This window comes from Anneissia japonica, unplaced genomic scaffold (genome assembly GCF_011630105.1).
Source record: "Anneissia japonica isolate Jap-2015-1 unplaced genomic scaffold, ASM1163010v1 scaffold287712_len2945570_cov188, whole genome shotgun sequence".
Taxonomy (NCBI): domain Eukaryota; kingdom Metazoa; phylum Echinodermata; class Crinoidea; order Comatulida; family Comatulidae; genus Anneissia; species Anneissia japonica.
The window spans coordinates 507194-527444 of record NW_022704401.1 but is presented as its reverse complement, the minus strand read 5'-3'; the positions used below and the strand labels follow the sequence as shown (position 1 = coordinate 527444).

The 20251-nt window shown below is 32.3% G+C and overlaps 1 protein-coding gene across 1 annotated transcript in view; it reads left to right on the top strand.

Annotated features, from left to right (window-relative positions):
• The first annotated feature begins 386 nt into the window (after positions 1-386).
• LOC117104676 overlaps positions 387-20251 on the top strand; it is a 30978-nt gene continuing 11113 nt past the window's right edge. Inside the window, exons 1-7 of the mRNA XM_033245561.1 lie at positions 387-769; positions 8797-9073; positions 9851-10108; positions 11250-11504; positions 16274-16705; positions 17196-17362; positions 18469-18715. Of these exons, the coding sequence (XP_033101452.1) occupies positions 683-769; positions 8797-9073; positions 9851-10108; positions 11250-11504; positions 16274-16705; positions 17196-17362; positions 18469-18715 (1723 nt within the window). The 5' untranslated portion in view covers positions 387-682. The remainder of the gene's footprint in view (positions 770-8796; positions 9074-9850; positions 10109-11249; positions 11505-16273; positions 16706-17195; positions 17363-18468; positions 18716-20251) is intronic.

Here is a 20251-nt window from a genome sequence, read left to right as displayed (position 1 = left end):
TTTCAACGACTTATATATATACATACATATACAAACACATACACATAATATGAAAAAATAATTATTAAGATACTATTTCAAAGCAACAATACATGTAAATGTAAATTAACATCAGAACTATTTTAACAGATACGTGTAATTCTGAGTTTAAAAATACAAAATATAAAAATAGCATGCTCTGTGATTAATAGAGTAGCCTATTTCTAAAAATAAAAGTGCATGGAAAGAAGTCGTTCATGCTGTACAGCTATTTGTATTACTTTGTTCGAAAATTGGTGGCGCTATTTCACTTGCGACTTCAGAAAAACTTGCCTGTGGTTTCGTTTCCATGCATCGAAGCGTTTGCTTTCAATTTAAGTACGGTAGGCCTATTTTGTGTTTTGCTTTAGGTGAGGCTAATAATAACAATGGCTGAAGTCATGCATGAGAAAAAAGCTGCATTTAGTTGGGTTTGTGTGTTCATTTATCTTTTATACTAGCACCAAACAGTGGGCGAAATTTGCCGGCGAATTGACAGGACATTGCGACATATTGTTTGGGGATGATACCATCCAACCCGGATTAAAACAAATCTGGGTGGTGAAGCAGACTTTTTGCTTAGCAATAGTTTTTTAATTGGGACATAATTGATAGGACAGCGACCAACTGAAGTTCATTCAGAATCGGGCAATAGGTTCTGAAAATGGGCAAGGGGTGTAGTCGATGGATAGCCCATGGAATATGGATTCTTTTGATCTTCGTAATACAAGGAATAGTACCAACTAATGGGGTAAGTTCATAACATTTTTGTCTCAGTCTCACTTTCGACATGATCTTCAGAATATCTTTTCTGCTCAGCATTATTGCATTAATAATTTTAAGTTTTAGGGCAATAACTTAATTAAATAATATGTATGTTGTATGTTTTGTAAAGTTTCATTGTATAATCTTCATATTATCCTATGAAAGTGTTAAAATTCAATGTGATTACAACTTAAATATACAACACTTCCATTTTATCCATTTATTCAGACTGCTCTGCTCCTTGAATAACCCTCGCATGAGAGTCAGGCAGAATAGAGAAATGTTTGCGTAAATTGGGAAAAATAGCCCCCGCCCCAGGGAGCTTGAATTTGTGTTCCATAGGTTCCATAGTATGCGCTATACCATTATAAGTTTACAATTATGTTATTATTTATTTTAGTAATTGGGCCTTTACAGTTCTTTTTTTTTATGTACACATTTCATTTTATATGAACATTTTTTTGCTACCTTCATAACTGTTATGCCAAAGAGTGCTGTTTTTATGTATTCATTTATTGAATTTTTAGTCTTTGATACAGCAGGTACCATATTTTCATCAGTTCACAAAATGGAATATGCTCGGATCCCTGCTGTAAGCTCGCCCTTTTTTTCTTCTTGAAAATCTTTGAAAGAATGCAAAAATTACAGAAGAAACTTTTATTAAATGAGATTATTTTTAATGTATGACGGATCGCAAGAAAATTGCCTTTCTGTTGCTGTTTCCACCTGAGCAAATGGATTGGTATAAGCAAAGTTATAACGCTGTAAATAAACGACTCCTCACAAGCCGGCTCAAATACTGCTGGAAATACGCTAATATCACTTATATTTTTCGTAATTCAACCCAAAAAATAAAAAATATTTTGTAAATTGTTTACAATTTAGCTATATTTATAGCTAAATTGCTTTATTTATTACCTCTAGTTTTTGAGTTACCGTTTTTGTAGTAAAATCAATCGATGTTTTTGAAGAAACGCTAATGGTTAAGAGTTAAGGTGATTTTCACGGTGGCATGTTTGCATTTAAGTGGACCAAACAAAGTGTTAGAACATAAAAAATATAGCACCTGCTTCCAAGAAATAGAGTGTAAACATAGTCCTATTGTCTCTAGACCATTATAAACAGCCTTCTAAAAGCTATACTGTCATCAACACCTCAATTGACTCACTTTAGCCCCACTGTCAGTTATGGTTTTTTTTTTTCAAATTGACCATGACTCTGAGGAGTGGTGGCGCCAGAAATTTCGCGACAAGGGGTCTAACATGTCTGACAGAGGGGTCCGAGCCAAGGGGCCGAAATAAAAACTCTCTTGGTTCATGGGGAGAGTTTTTTTATGGCTTAGTATGCTTTGGACCACAACATTAAGGATTGGCAGTCAAAATAATGTTATTTGGATAGGCAAATTATTATTTTTGACCCGACGACCTAGTTGTTCCGACGGAGGGGAAAATTCCCCCTTGCCCCTTCTGGCGCCATCACTGACTCTGAGGTGAATTTTGGAAGATTGCGTATTAACTAACTTATATATTATTATTATTATGTAATTAAATTAAAGGCAGGAAAAACCCCAATTGAAAGATGTGTATTAATTAATATGATGCTAAAGTGTTTATTACAGTAGAATTCCTACTGTATTAAATGGACATATATGGGACCAAATAAGTCCTATTAACAGTGTTGATGGAGGCAGGGGGAATTACTGTAAGCTTGCCATTGAAGAAGGCAACCCTCCAACCATCCTCTACTCCAACTGCCGTAAAGAAGATTTCCTTTTGTTGGCTACTCTACCATCTCCTTTGAGACAACGAATAAATTATGAATGAATTATGAATAGTAAACACTACAGTATTCAGTAACAGTTATTGTATTCGGTGTTTGATGATCTTTTATGAAAAGAAAACAAATATGTGACGTAATGTAGTACTGTACTATACAGTAGCATGTAGTTAATATTTTTTTAGTCTAAATTCCAGTTTAACATTTTTTTGTGCTGGTATAATTATAATATTTTAAATTTGTTACAAGAGGCTACATGGATTTTATGTTATTTTAATGTGCTATTAACATATTTAAATTTAAAAAAATGAAAATGAAAATATTACTAATGAATTCATAAAATACTGTAAAGGTTACAAATTGTTATTAAGAAAACAATAGGTAAATTACATTACTGTAAACTTTTGAGGGTAATGTTGGAATATAAGGACGCGAATGTATTCCAGTATTGCCTGGAAGAATTGCCCGAAGGCCTACAGGAGACGAAGGCAATATTTACTGTAACAGTGTTCATGTGTACATACATGTAATTAAGATGCAATGAAGAAATTTGAGCATGTTAATATAGCGGCGTGCAATAAAGTCAATGTGCAATGTAAATTACAACCAAACTCCCCAAAAATCAATGCTTCTTTTAGTAGTTATTTCATTTTTCATTGAGGCGAATTTAATGAACCAGATGATTGTTTATCATAGCAGGTGCGGTATAAATGTACATTAATCACCGTTTATCTAGGAATTATTCATTTTTGGTATGTTTGGTGCAAAACAACATACACAAATTAAATGTGAGAATGTAACTGATGAAATTCATTTTTTTTTTGTGGTGTTCTTAACCAAGAATACAATATTTTATTTTATTCATATAACACTCTCAACTAAATACAAACATAACCAAATTATATTATTATAGCATAATCTAATAAATAATATTATGTCATTACTGTGCATTATAATTGGCAAATTTGTCTTCCCTATGGGAGGTTTAATGACAAAGAGAGTCGTGTCAATTTTATATATCTTAGAAGATATATGAAGTCGTATTGGGTACCAGTGTTCCTGATAAAGTTCCATTGCATATGTTTCACAATAGCAAATGTTCTTTGTTGATTTACATAGATTAAATGCACGTTTTTGACACTATATTTAAGAATTTATAGGAATACAGTACCAACAATAAAATTTATCATTTGATCATCTTTTTAGGGAGTTTCTTTTCTAAGGTATGTTTTCAGATATCTAAATGTCAAAATGATCTTACTTTGCTTGTACTTGACCCAGAAACTTGGTTCGGAGAGCAAAATAAAGTTTTTAATTTTGTCTATGTAAATATGTTACTGGATCTGGCAATACCCGCTATTTGTCGCAATTTCTAATTTCGCACAAGCGCCCAAAACAATTGAGAATCAGAATTTTGAACATTTTTAGGTTTTTTTACATAAAAAAAAAAGGTACAGTATATTGAATAATATTTCTGCAAAATATTAAAAAGTAATTCTAACGGAAAGGTATATTAAAATAATGTTTTCTTTATCTGAATAATCTTAATAATATTAATAGATTATTGATTTTGAAATCTTTGGAAGCTGTTTTCTCAAAAATTACATGACTAAAAGGAATTATATATTCATAACTTCGCTAATACTCAACCAATTTCCATCAAATAAATAGTGTTTTAAAGAAGAAATTCATGCAGAATTTAAAATATCAAAGCCTATCACCATATATCAAGAGTTAATATTTTATGTTTGGTACCACAAGTATTGAAATGCCTGCTATTTATTTATTTACAATTTATTCAACCATATTTCAAGAGGGTATCGTGAAACAGCAATGCTGACTCAAAGGGGCCCTCAAACATAAAACAATAACAAAGCGAGCAATACAATTCATTTTAACATGGAATAAATATATAGAATAAAATATAGAAATTTGAATAAACATTTTATGAAAAATAATAGATCCATTAAAATAATTATAATAATAACAATAACAAGAACGAAGAATAAAATAATAAAAGAGGCAAACATTATCAGTACAATATAAAATTTAAATTTCAAATTTGAGAAAAAATGTTTAAAAGGTAAAAATGTAATTCAAAACATTATAAAATTAGTGTTTAGTGTTTAGATAAAATTTAAAATTTCATTTAAAAATACTGTATTATGACGAATCATGTCTAAAACTGAGTGAATTTAAAAGTGACGTAGCTCTAAAATGAAAACTACAATATGTTTAAAGTATTGAAACTTTGGTTGTGGAATAACAAATGTACCAGCAGTTACTGCTTGCCATCGTGTTGGGATTCAATATTTCGACATTAATTATGTCATCAATTCTTAGAATATGTATTATAATTTCTTATCTGAGATTCATCAGTGGACCTTTCGGTTTTAATGACATCTTGGTTTTGGGAACCAATATTTTGACAATAATTATTTAATTCAATTCAATTTCAATTTATTCAACAAATACCCCTAGGCTGGGGAAGGTAAAAATATATATGTAAAATACAATCAAACTTCACAATACAAAATTAATCAGAAGAAACTTGCACCATTATACAGTACATCATCATTATGTCATCATCAATGATGATGACATAATGTCGAAATATTGAATCTTAACATTATGGTGCACATTTCAATACTTGGAGTATTACCTGTGTGTATATTGCGAGGGGCATTTACCTGTTTAATAGTAGATATGTAAGGTAGTTATTATTTATTGCATTGAATTACTTTTCCTGCTTAATTTATTGAAAGAGCGATGTAATTTCCAAGGATTTGGATTAATAATGTGATGTCTATGTCTATGTCTATATACGGTACTTTCTTATCTGAGATTAATCAGTGGACCTTTTTCGTCTTTTGTACATGGAGCAGAAAAGAAAGTTGTGTACGGCAGATTCCAATTCAGATTACAAAAACCAGATTAACTTTTTGAAAGCACAGAAGACTCTGTATGCAATATAATAGGACATACAGTAGTATTACTAACTACAATATCTAACTGTAAACTTGTGGAAAAATCACTTTTATTGGAAATTAAGCCTATGTTTCAATTAAGATTGAGCTACCGTAAATTCAGGTGTGCATCCAACCTAAAGAATGCAGTATATAGTACCTGTAGGCCTACATACTGTAGTCATATATGTCGTACTGTACTATTTTAAACTTTGGCCTTGGTCCATTCAAGTGTTCAAATGCATACAATATTCTGTTTAACACACATTAGTTTTAGTTGAATGCTCCTTTAAAAGTGCTGAATTAGCTGTTCTTATTCACGAAATACGCTCCTGTAGCATTATATAACAGACATTCTTTATATATCATTGAAGTGAAAGATCAAGGTGTCTAAAGATATATTCAAATTGTTCTTTTGGCCCAACACAGTATGTACAGTGAGAAATTCATAACTACAGAAAGACAGTAACAAAGAATAGTGTATCTTTCACAGTAAATAGGAATTTTTTATTTTTTTTGATTTGCTGACCTCTGACCCGAAACCTTCATTTATTAATTATGGGAATAGTTCAACCAATTATTTAAGTTAGTTTATTTTAGTGTATGTAAGTGTAGATTAGGATTATAGTGTCCTGGGCACAAAGTTATAAACTGCATCTGGTCGAGTCGTCGGCGACTAATTCCGACAACCCCATCTGGTGGTCTTTAGCGGCTGCCAATGGGAGGGTGGATGGACACCCAGCAGCACGAAAAAAAAACAGCTGAACAAAGGGCGGATGACAACTCCTCGGAGACAACGGCCAACCATGCCTTAGTTTAAGGAGTAGGTTTTTTTAGTTTCATAAAATAACTTCAACTTTCTTTTTTCTCAAAATGTCAAACTCAAAGAGCTCAATCACCAAGCGCATAGAGGCTTTTTCGCATGATGCGCTCTACAAATCCAACTATTATTACTATTATTATTTGAAATATACATTCATTAAATAAAGGTATACAGTACTCATGATATTTAAATCAGGTGATGGTTGGAAAGTATAGACCATCTGAGGAAAGCAAAAATAAAATAAAAATAAAATTTTGTTTTCTTATTTAGCAATTAAATTTTGCCAAAAACATCCAGACGGAAGATAAAATAAAAATAAAATTTCATTGAACAATACATGTGTAGTAATGTAGCAAAACAGCAAAAATTGAATCAATATTAAATCGCTATGAATCAAAAAATAAAATAGATTTTTAAAAAGAATCCAATGTCAAATAAGTTTCCATTTATATAACTTTTTGCAGGAATTATATAAAAATTAATAAAATAGTTAATAGGGTACATTATATGTAATAAATAACATTTTTAAAATTACAACTTTGACATTATAAAATTCAGTAATGTGAATATTTTTTGGGTTTTTTTTTATATAAATAATTTAATAAATTAATGCATCACTTGTTATTTTAAATAAAATAATTTAGTCAATCATTATTTTATGTTTTATAATTTAATAAATTAAATTATTTTTGTTTTATAAAGATCCAACTGTCAAATGTGTTTCAGAAAATTTTGAAGCAGGCATTTGTGTAATAAAAATATAAAAAATGTGTTAGATCTAGGTATATTTTAACTTGCTGTATTTGTGTAAATTCCAGCTAAAAAATGTTTTAAAAACACATTTGACAGTTTAGCAAAGTGGTATTACCAGATCTTTAGGTCTATGTTATATTTTAAATTAATGTATTATTTGTAGATTAATTTCAAAGTATATTATTATTGTTATTATTATTATTATTATTATTATTATTATTATTATTATTATTATTATTATTAGTTAAATAGTATATTTTAAAATATTGCTGTTGTAATTTCACTCAAACTATTAAACTATTCACAAATATTTCAAGGTTCCTGTAAAATAAGGTGTACAGTACCTGTAGTTTACAATATTATTACCAAGTAAACAAACTAAAATGCTAATAAATAATGAAGGTACAGTACTGTGTACCAAACTCCTAAAATAAGTAATTCCCAAAAATTCTCAAAAACACCTGGACTTACTGTACTAAACATTAATTTATATTGATTTATTGGTAATAATTTTTGCTATTTTGCAGCATTTAGATAGTTGAAAGAAAAAAGTCAGTTTTATTATTAAATTTCATGATTTGGGTCATTTTTACCCACCTGTCATTTGGGGCCATTTGTACCGGTGAAATTTTTTCCGGGCCCTTTTTTCAGGGGCCATTTTTTAACCTACATTCAGCATGGTCTTACTATATATATAGACTCTTCCCCTTCGTTTAAGATGTTCAATACAAAATGTCGATATCATTAGTTAATTGCAAATTTTGATGAAAAAATATCATATTTTGTGGGAAATTATGTACTTTCCAATAAGATTTGTTTATATTTGGATGTACAGTATGTCATTTCAGCATTAATTGTTCAGAAGTACTACTGTAGGATGTTATTAACCCAAAAATGAATGGTTTCATTTTGACAAGAAGGGCAGGACCATTCTGAGTTGATTACTCATTGGGCGCACACAGTTTTTGAAAACTGATCTTTTCAAAATGCTTTATGGTATGTGTTTGTCATGTAGTAGAGGAAGTTGTCAACGTAATTGTTAGTAATACTTGGTGCAAAGTTGTATAGCTTAGTGGTTAAGGAGCGATATAGTGGTTGAATAAGGTGACATGGAGGTGGTTTTTAAGTACTTGAGCAAAATTTTTTTGCTTCAGACATTTTCAATGGAGGAGGGGTCGTGCTAAGTCTTGTATTGGTGGGTGGGGACCTTTCTTGGGTGATTGGGAGACTCATTGTGATCCACCAGCAGACAGTCGGCTGTTTTCTGTCTCTGTGACTCACAGATTGTTTTCACCTTTTTGGTGTTAGTCGCTGGTTTTTTTTCAGCTTCAGGGCAGCACTGTCACTTTTTCTTTCAGCTAGTGGATCATGGTGGTCTCTTATTGATTCTTATTGATCCTGAGATCCCAAATTCACCCATATGATTCTCTCAAGGAGTTAATTAATACTTTAATATTTCTGAATTGCACGTACTACTGTTTTTGCCTATCACATCAATCAACACAAATTTCATTTTTTACCATGTTGTTAAAATGACAGTAAAGGAGTATCATAACGTATCATATCCCCGCTGCATGAAAATATCGTAAATTGCAGGAGATAAGTTATTTTCCAGGAGATTTTTTATAGTAATAGATATATAAAATTATATAGATCATTAATTTTTGTTCACAAATATTATTATTATTCTGATAGACTATATATGAGGATCCCGTCTTATATAGTACCAGTGGCAGTTTAAATATCTCTTATACACTGCCAGCCTCTGGTGATGTAGTGAGTGCAATGATTGAGATCTGGAATACTGATACTGGGATCCTTCTCAATGGCAACCCGATACTCGCTGGACTGGGTGTCACCACTGTCTATGAACATGTGGAATCCTCTACTAACTACACAGTGACAGTACAAGGTGTCAACTCAACTGGTGGGCTTCTTCTGAATCAAGTTCAGGATTCTGTGGTCACAGAGAGTAAGTTCACCTACAGTAGATTAAGATCTGTTGTTTTCAGTTCTTGTCTTTTTTTTTGTATAATGGTAACTGTTTCTATTTTATCTTTACCTTAAACAGAGCCCGAATTATTTTTATTTGTGTGTTAGTGTTAGATGCATGGCATTGTAGCAAACATTTAATTTCATTTTCTTTTCTTGGTGTATATATTAAGCAATGGCATTACCTTACCTTATTTTCGCAACAAAAATGTTTAATGTACTGTGATTCCTAATACAGTAACATTTTGCAGGGGTCCCAAGTCGCTCGGAAGTATTGGGAGTCTCCCGGTAGCCGTGATGACCTCTCGTACTCCCACAAACAAACAAGAATCTCCTGGAAAGTAACCCATCTCCCCCAAATTAATGAAATTTATATGTTTTTACTACTTTAATATCAAAAGTGTCTCATGGAAATCAGTGCCGATAGTTAATCACATGCACAGAAAAATGAAATTAAATAGGATTTTGTAAGCTCATTTAACCAGATCTTCCGGAAGGGATTTCACCCAACTTGGGACGCTTGCATTTTGCTGAATAGCTATAGTAATTTCTACATTCAATCAGCCATCATCCCTGTTTACCCACATTTCAAAATGATGCTCTGTGTTCTGATTTTGACTATCATCTGTCTTCTTTTGAAAATGTCCACACTTCTGCAGACTTCCACATTGATGTAAAGCTTAACTTATTTTTGAAATTATTAATACAGTTCTTCCATATGAAGCCTATTAACATATTCAATTGATTCCTGTATTAGATGGTACTATATGGCGGACAGCATATAACAAAACAAGTTTATCACTCTCCTGGCCTGTAAGGAGCCAGAGCTTTGGGAGCGCAAATGTTACATTCCATCCTAAAAACAGTTCTGATGAATCCAGTGTTGTCCAGTTAAGTTCCTTTGATGAAGTGTCAACAGTGCTTGAAGACTTAAAACCGGGAACACTTTATGTATTGTATTTGTCGTATGCAAATGAAGATGGATTTTATGGAGTCCCGTCACAGTATGCAACTTGTGAGTATTAATGTTTATGTATTCGCATCATAGTTGTAAAACAAACACCTACACACAAAGATCATATTTAATTTTCAACTACTTTTTCTCAGGAACTTTTTATAATTCATAATGATGTTCAGAAGAATTAAATTCATTCTGGATTCAATAGAATATTTCTGAAGTGTTCTTTTTTGTTAATCCAGTTGTTTGAAATACAGTAAATTGTTATTTTTACTTACCGGCTTGGCAAGATGCACCATCAAAATTGAAGCGATGAAGCTCAGACCTTCCGATGACATTTTAATTGAATGAAAGGACACAAATCGGATGTTGACACTTACTGCTCCAGTTCTCACTAGAATAGCTACTGTAGGAACTCTGCATCCTATTCACTCACAAATCTGCAGTTACTGACCACATGATTTCCATGAACAATCTCCCTAAAATACTTGAAAAAAATAATCACACTAGCAAAATAGAAAAATAATAGAATCCACCAATATTAGACAGAACAAGAACACTATGAACTGACATCAGAGGTACAAACTCCCACAAATGTAGTATGAGTTTTTTAAGGAAAGAGCCCTCCAGCGCCCTTGCTTGGGTCAGCTCATGTGAAGAATAGGTCTTGCTATCAACCAAAATGTCATCAGAACGTCAGAGCTGACATCACTTCACTTTTGACTAGCCCCTGGCTAAGGCTCCTTTGGGCCCTAACTCTGGGGCTCTGTCTTGAGAGCATGGTGCGGTATGGGGTAAACCCTACTGGGGCATTTTTGACATCTAATGTTATATTAAAATAAATTTTTACATGTTATGTTCCTTTAAAAGCCTGCTCGATTGAAATGATTATGCTGATGAATATCCTGGGTCTCCCTTCAGGTCTGGGGCCCTGGCTTTAGCTAGTGGGAGCTCATAGCTGTTACATGACTGCTTACGCAGAGGTCCTTTACTAAATACCTCCTGGGATGTTTGAGACTTATTACATGAGACATGTCCTCACATTTCATAGATGCGCATTCACATGTACATGATGTAGCATGCTAATTATTTTCAAACACGCATGTAACTTCCTATCGTGCATGAATCAGGTCAATAAACTTACAATAGAAAACAAATCTTACTAATTTTTATATGTATTTATTTTTAATTATATTAGTACCCGAGGCCCCTTCAGTCGAATACTCTCCCAACAATGTAGGCAGTGTGAATGTCAAGGTTGTCCCAGGAAATGGTTACACCAACGAGTACTTGATAAAGACAAGCTCTGGTCTACAAGTATCATTAGCTCAGCCAGATGATGGACTCTCAGTTATTGTAGATAACTTGAAGTTTAATGAGTCGTACAATATCTCTGTGGAAGCGTACAGTAATGGACTCGCAAGTTCAGCATTTACAGATGTGTTTGTTGGAAGTAAGGAATATTTTGTTGTTCTTTATAAAGCTAAAAGCCAATCATAGTTAAATTTGATAATCAGGGTTGGTATTTTGGACTCCTAGAAAGTAATAAATATTTTTGCCAAAAAGCCAACCCAATATTTTAAAGATTTTGTGTCAGTCTGGCTTAGCCTACATGACATTTTTTTGGCCTAATAATTAATAATTTATATTTTTAAAAGCCAAGGTCTACTATATTGTACAAAGAAAAAATTCCCAAAGGTAGCCGTGGTTATTACCCCATAAGTGCTACTCATGTGCATATTTCAGAAAGGCTTAGACAATAGACATAAACAAAAAATTACAGAGTTGTGCCATGTTAAAAGATACGTCAGTACAATTTGGATATAAATCAGATTAAATTTAAATAGTAATAATGTAATAATAGAAGGGAATTACATTTAATTCATATTAAATGTTTTAAGAGGACATTGATTAAAATAAGCTTAGATATTGTTATATCCCTTGAAGGTTGTGTGAAATTTATTTATTTTTTATTTCATTCACTTTAGGCATAAGGGCCAAAGTTAAATTAATTACCATTCCCTTTACAAGACAAACATACACACAAAATACTATACATAGACTAAAGCCAGCCACTCACTTTGTTGTAAGATCGCCCAACTTTGCTCCCTGTGAACACTAGAAGATGGGACACCGTCGGATCAAAGGAGAATACAACGGATCATTTTTAATAACGATCCATTCTGCATGCTACCGACAATCAGCTGAAGGCGTACCATTGTCTAAGTGTAGTTGCATTGGCCGATAATTATAAGGCGAAGTGAGTGTCTGGCTTGAAGTCTCACTACAAGGTTTAGGTAGTGAAGTTGTTTTTTTGGTAATGACAATTAAAAGTCCATAATAGGAATTAAAAACCAGAACCCTGGAATAGACCGATTCAGCGATGTTTCTTAACACCCCATCACGTGACATGACTTGATAAGATAAGATACTGTACACTTTATTGCTCCAAATCGGAAATTCAGTTCTCGCATTAAAATACAGTAGAACAATTAAAAGAATGATCAAATATCATGAACTATAAAAATTACAATGTAAAAAAGACATTAAACAACAACCATTAAAACATTATAAGCCACCGAAGCATTATTATTATTATCAATATTATTATTATTATTATTATTATTATTATTATTATTATTATTATTACTATCATTTTCCATTTTCATCATCATTACTACCATAATTCATCTTTTAAAAGTTTTGTTAAAAGCTCTAACACCTTGGATATACCATGGAAAACATTACAGTGCAATCAGTGTGAAAGTATAAGAAAGTTAGTGTTGAGGTGGCGAAAACAACCACCCATTATTAACGTGAAAAATAAATGACAAGGAAAAGCAGTACGATTGTTCAAAATAGTGTTTATTTATTTATCATAGCATTCTTTTAGCATTGCATGCTTTGAAATTCGTAAATTTTAGCTAGCCTTAAAATCATAGCATAGTGTAGTTAACGGGTCGAAGAATTTCTACAGTTATACCTAAGCAGGCCGTAGATGTGCAGTGGCCTAGGCCTAACTTTTGTCCAAAAAATGCGGCCAGTATCCTTTAGAGCATTAGCAAACCATTAAGGCAAAATTCTTAAGTTTCGGTTTCCAATCAATTTGGTATAGTTTACTGGGAATTATGATGATCTTTACAGCAATAACAAGGGTTGCAGCCTCAATAGTGTAAAAGTGTTTATATCCAACACCCAAGTTAGGTCATGTGACGCCCATCACCGAATCGGATTAAAAGGCAAGCATTTTAAATACCAAGCTATTCCCCTCCCAAATTAGCTAGTAATAAATGCATCTCTAGCTTCCCATTGAAAGGTATGGAAACCGTTCAACTGTTAATTGGATTGACTTTTCTTAAATTAAATTCAATATTATATAAACTTTACTTAGGGCGTAAATGTTAAAAATTTTTACATTCTTTTAATTTAGGATGACTTAAAAGCATCTAAGTGTATTGACATGAATCGGGTCAACATACCATTCTATTTTCGGTCGTTAAGTTTGTTTTGTGAAGTGTGTAACCCATTGTGCTTTTCATGAATAGAGTATCAGGTAGTACCAAGAGTATGGATAATATAATGTTTACTCATACAACTAGTTCACTTTTCTAAAGATTGCAACACTGTACTACTAATACTAGCAACTTCCCTGTAAGCTGGATATTATTACTCAACATGTAGAACATTATTTTATAGAGCCTACCTTTTATCTTGCACAGGTTTTTATCTGTATTAGTATTAAATTATTAGAAACTTGAAATTGAAATAAGTAATTAAAGTATATTTAAATTATAAACAATGCCTAAATAATTGGAATGAAAAAAAGACAAACACCTAGTTTTATGAAGTTGTATAAACAGTTTTATACACTAAACTTAAAGCCCCATTCTTGGCAAAATTTTTATAGAAAAAATGCATATGCATTAATCTATTTATTATAAACAATGGAAAAATATTGGCATAAATTTTAGTTTTATGCAAGAGAATAAAAAAAATGAGAAATACAGACTATTTCTCATAGGAGATTACCATTTTCTCGACAAATTCTTCGTTACTAGGCAAATTCAGAGGTTGTGGAGGTGCCCTCTAAATGAAATTGGTTTTCGTACTTCGCATCGATCGAGTAGGCCTGAGATATAATTGTTTAATTGTCATTGTTTAATTTTAATCTCAGTGGTCAATACTAGCGGAAAATCCATCCGCATTTATTTTTTGTGTGGGACACAAAAAAATCAAATTTCAGTCTTATTTTAAATTGTTTTCATGTTTAGGAATGTCTAAATTCAGTTAAATTAGCAATTTCGTATTGCATTTATAAATCTTTATAACATTATATAAAAATCAGATTTTTCTTAACAACTGAAATCTTGCTGGGAATGGGGATTTGAATGCATTATCCCTAAACAATAGTTGCCTTTTTGTGTGAAGAGTGGGGCTGTAACTTGATAGTAAGTTGCTTGCTTCCAATCTCAATGTCCTGGGTTCAAACCCTGTCACTACAGGTTTTTATCTCGTGACTAAAAACATCTCCTCTCCCTGAGCCTCATACAAGAGACTTAAGGCCAACATAGACAGCGTTGTACGACGCATCCCGACACGATTTGTTGTTGCGTCGGGGTATGTGTGAGTTTATATTCTGTATATACTAGTAGCTACAATTAATGTTACTAATTTTTAGGCTATTTTGCCTGATTTTGCAATTGAATTCGTTGACTTGTCAGGAACCTTGACTTAGTCGCATTAATTTTACACTGAAATATCTGACTTGGAGGATACATGTTGTATATGTGCACAAAATTCCAATTGCTGGCCTTCAGCTAGCCTCTGGTTCAATCCCTATAAGGACATGTTTTAGGACCAGCTCAAGCACTGCATTACATTGGAAACTTTAGTTTACTAGAGGCTGGTACAAACATATAAAAATCTACCTGGCGGACCAACTTTTCTTTGACAATTAGTACAGATAAGGTCTAAGGATTATGGTTACTAGTAAATGTATAGGAAGATTATTAATTATAGGTGTAATTTTTGCCCCACTTGATGTGGAAATGTACTGAATACTCAGTATGTGTGAAAAAGTTGTTCTCGGGTGGGACTCAAACCCACGATCTCCAGGTCACTAGCCTGGCATCATACCTCTAGACAAAATTATTATTTGTTATTACACATTAAAGTGTAGGATTTTTTGAATATTTTGCTGAGGAAACCGAAGTACTGCACTGTAAAACTTTTTTTTTGTTTTTTGTGGGTATCCCACTTTTATTTATTCTTAATTATATTTCATCATTACATAATTTACAATTTTGAAAGGTTTTATGCAGTATTATGCAATACTCGTTAGTACGGTAAAACCTAAAAACCACAGATTACAGCCCTTAGACTGTACTTTTAGTATCAAAGTGTTCACTATTGTTGATTATAAGTAACAGTAGTCACCCATGCAATAAATCCTAGAAAAATGAATCTTTTTATTGATTCTATTATTCTCATTTATTTTTTAAAAGGGAATAATATGCTATTGTCATTCAAAGTGACTTGGTGACAATAAGAATAACAGATGCATTATTTAATGTGATACAAGTAAACTACAATACCAATACTATATGCATCAGTTTCATAACATGAAACCTATGAGTACAAAACAAAATTTGTATGTGGACAATGATGTTACTCTTCTACTTTTAGGAATTGAAGTTTAGTGAAATCAAACATAGAAGTAAATTCTGTTACATCCATAACTTGTTATTGAAAGCACTGCAAGTATCATTTATGAGGAAATAAAAATGGATAATCAGGGGCGGATCCAGAATTTTTCAAACAGGGGGCACAACATTTTCAGGATATTAATATTAATTATTATTTTACTGAATAAATAAGTGAGTAGGCTGAAGCGCTAATTTCAATTTATAACTTTGATATGCATTAAAATTTAGTGGCAAAATGGTGGGGAGGGGGGACTGGTTAAGATGTTAAAAAGCACAGAAACAAGTGCTTTGTGCACTCAAAAGAAATAGAATTTTAAAGATATTAACTGTTAACCTGGTACCAAACACACTTAAAAATGATTACCTAGAATATCACTATATTATTTGCTATCGATTTTTAGCGTACAGTACAGCCAACCAGCACAAATAAGAACATATGCCTATATATGGCATTTATAATGTAATCATAAATTCAATGAATATTCATCAATTTTATCGTTATGTTACATAATTACAGGTGTTGTCATTGATGATACTGACACCTTTATCGACGGTGATAATGAAGTCAAGGAAAACTCACCGACTGATGTTACATTTGACCTTACGGTTGCTACGGATTCAACAAGCACTGCTCTAAGTGGTACAGACCTGTGGCAGATAAACGTGTTTATAGGTACAAACAGCATTGGTCAAGGGCCACGATACGGAGAGACCTTAGCTGACCTCACAACAGAGCAGAAAAATGCTGCCATTACAGCCGGCTCACCTTTAGAATTCACGGGAGTTACAGCCACTTTAGACCTGAATGGTCTGAAGTGTTTTGACGATCCCTTCCTTTACTATTACCTTTGTGTGGAGTTCATGCGTGATCCAGCTAGTGACCCATCGTTTAGTATCACGACAGTTCGAGACCCTTTAAAACCGTTGTGTCAAGTTGCCAATTGCTTAGGTGAGATAATAAGTGAAAGCATTGTTCTCATTAATTAACTAGTATAGCAATTTTGAAAATGATGATAAATAGAAATAACATGCATAACTATTTGACAACAGTGATTACAGTGTAAATTTTTCTCATTTGCATTGTAATCATTCACATGTAATAATTTTTTTAAGTAGCTTTACATCAATTTTAATCAACAATGGTAATAATAATAAAATAGAAATGTTAATAATACTCATAAAGTATGTTTCACTATAAGTTTGATGAAAGACAGTATGAAACAAACCCCAAAGAAAGTGATACGATCCACTGCGATTCAATATTTCAAACTTTATACATTCATCTTCAGGAAGGAGATGAAGATGAGCAAAAAATCTTCAAAGTAAATAGTGAGAATGATGATAATATTAATGATATTTGATAATAATATGAATATTAATCAATATTATTTCAATCATTTTCATATAATGAAAATTTATTATTCATTTTGTTTACATAGGTGTGCAAATTGTAGATGCATCAGTTTCCATGGTTGTCAGTGGAGATCCCGTAATAGCGGGTTTGGATAATACAATAGTGTTCTCTCTTACAATAACTTCAAGCGAGTTTGCCGCCAGTATAACCGGAGATAACCTTTGGGCCGTAAAGGCAGGTCTGAAAGATACTGTAAGTTGATTGGCTCTAAATGAGACTTTTTGTAACGAAAATCATTTGAACACAGAGTCATCATAAAGTGTTATACTTGTAAAAACAGATCGTTCTCTTAACCAGCTACAAAATTCCGGTGAAATTTAGACGCAAACCTGTCACGTTAGCATTTACTCACACATACCCAATGCGACAACAAATTTCATTTGCCTGCGTCGTATGACACTGTATGAGTTCACATCTGAACATCAACCAAACATCAAGTACTATCAATATTCATTAGCACATCCAACAGTAATTTTTTCCTAGTATGCATAATCCCATTTCTCTTTGATATATTCTCATTCTCAGTATATGTATTAAAATTGAAATTAATTTGGCCATATACGTAAAGGATACACACAATGAACAGTTCAAATGCTATTCAATATAAGATCTGAGATAGCTAAAGTTAAGTAATTACTATATCTAAAAAGAGTTGCTGTCAGAACAGTTATCTTGAGATTATAAACATTATGAAGAATACAAAAGTTACATTAATTACTGTTGTGCTTTGTTGTTGCTATTGTTATTATTATCGATTATATCAATAGACTATTTGATTTCCATTGGACATACTAACAATTAATGTAGTGAACTTTAATTTCTCATCATATTTCATTGAATTCAATTTTTTTAGCTCATAGAATGGGAATTGTTTAACCCCCCAAGTGAGATATTGTTATTAAGAAGCAAAGCTGCAAAGCTTATATACATGCATTACATCCAGGCTCAGCAGTCTGAGGAAACAATTTTTATTTATATGTTTTACAACTGATTTTTTTAAGACACAAAAAGAATATTTGAAAAAAAACTTGAAAATGGTTAATGAGATACAGATTTTGGAATATTTAAAAACTGGAGAAAAAAAGGGCATAAACACCCTTTTTTCCTTGCAAGTTTTTAAATATAATATCTTTTCATGTCTTGGGAAAATCAGTTTTACAACATTGCAACAATTTTTTTTCCCTCTGGAGCCTGACTTGAATGACTATGGGGTGCCACTTTGACAAGATTCCTTGAAACTATTTGAGTTTCATTTTTTATTAGGGAGAATAACTTATTCATATTTTTTTCACTCATAGAATGGGAATGATTTAACCCCAAATGAGGATGTGATTATAAACGCTGATGACAACAGTACACAATTAACTGCAGGAAGAAATCTGACTTTGTCCAACCTGACTGTTAATATAGACTTGACCAACAACGTTTGCGCACAACAAATACAACTGTGTGTTGATATTGAGGAGGGGTCAGGTGCCAATCCTGAGTTCACTCTGGAGAAAGGATCTGGAATATTTCCATCTTGTGTTAATGTTGACTGTTTGGGTGAGTTTCTTTAGAATTTATAATTTTATTAGTATCCAAATCAAATCAAATCGTGTATATATATTGCGCCATTCCAACAATTGTTGCTTGTGGCACAATGAACTAAATGTTGCGCTTTTCAATAACTTTCTCCTCCCCTGAGGGTCGCTTCATGCCCTCTGCAACCAGTAAACCGACGCACTTTCATCTGTCCGCGACACAAGCCGAGTGGACCAGTACACTGCGGTAACCCCCTGCTCGTCTCGTATTGCATTTATTTTAAAATTAATGTTTAGAAAAATATCATTATTGAATTGAAAAACATTAAAAATATTTTTTTTTTTAGAGTAGTTGTTCTATTATCTTTTAATTTTAATAATTTGGGTGGGGAAGGGGTTAGTTTAACTTATAAAGAATTTTTTTATTCCAGTCAAATAAAAAATTCACAAAGTGCTTCACAGTATGTTATAATGCTTTATTTGAAAGGGCTGATTTAAACACCAAATACTCTACAAAAGAGTATATGATACTTGTCTTGTCTTGAGTTGAATTGAAGAGTAACAGTTATGTGACCTCTAGTTATTGGATGCATTAATGAACATGTTACAAATTCCAGTACTTTTCTCTTCATAGAGACTACATACCGTAAAACCTCAAATAGAAGCCCTGGGCTTTTTTTTGCAAACTTTTTAATTAGGCTTCTTTTCGAAATGGCCTTCTTTTCATGATGGACTTCTTTTCAAAGCCACATTTGTAAAGTAAAGAGGGCGTTTCTTATCAAAGTGAATGCTGTAATTTTTGGGAATAAAACAATAAATATGGCCACTGTAACATCAATCTGTAACATGGAGTGTATTAAATCACTTAAACTATTGTGTAAACCAAGAGTGTTTTTAATTAATTTTGTTTCTTTGAAATTCACATACAGTGTATGTATTGTACTACCTTGAAAAGAAGCCTATGCTATCTTGAAAATAAGCCCATGGGCTTCTTTTCAAGATTATGCTTCTTTTTGAGCCTAATTTTGCAAACTGAAGAAGTGGGCTTCAATTTGAGATGCGCTGTTTCTCGATCTTAAGCCCATTATGCTTTAAAGCTAGGTTTTATGGTATGCTATAAGGCTGAACTGCCTTTGAATCTGGTCAGCTAGTGGCCTTTTAGAGTTTAAAAAATATCAGGTGTTGACCCAAACAAATTAAAAGGAACAAAATTGATTAAGTATTGGAGACTGCTTTTAGACATTAGTAAAGACATACCAAATGCAAACAAAGTGTATGAGACTGATGTTTATTACAAACCTAATAAATACAATACAATAACTGATATTGTATCTCAATCTAGAGCATGGCAATAATGCCTGAAGATAATTCAAATCATACCAGGCAGTCTTTTATTCATATATATTCATAATCACTTGTATTTAATAGAGCTCTATCCTGAGTACTTTATTTTCTTTGACAAAAAAACTGGTGTATGCCCATCGCATCATGACCATATTTAGGCATGTGATATCCTGTTGTCAAATATTATCTGATAGTTTAGACAGGGCTTTAGATA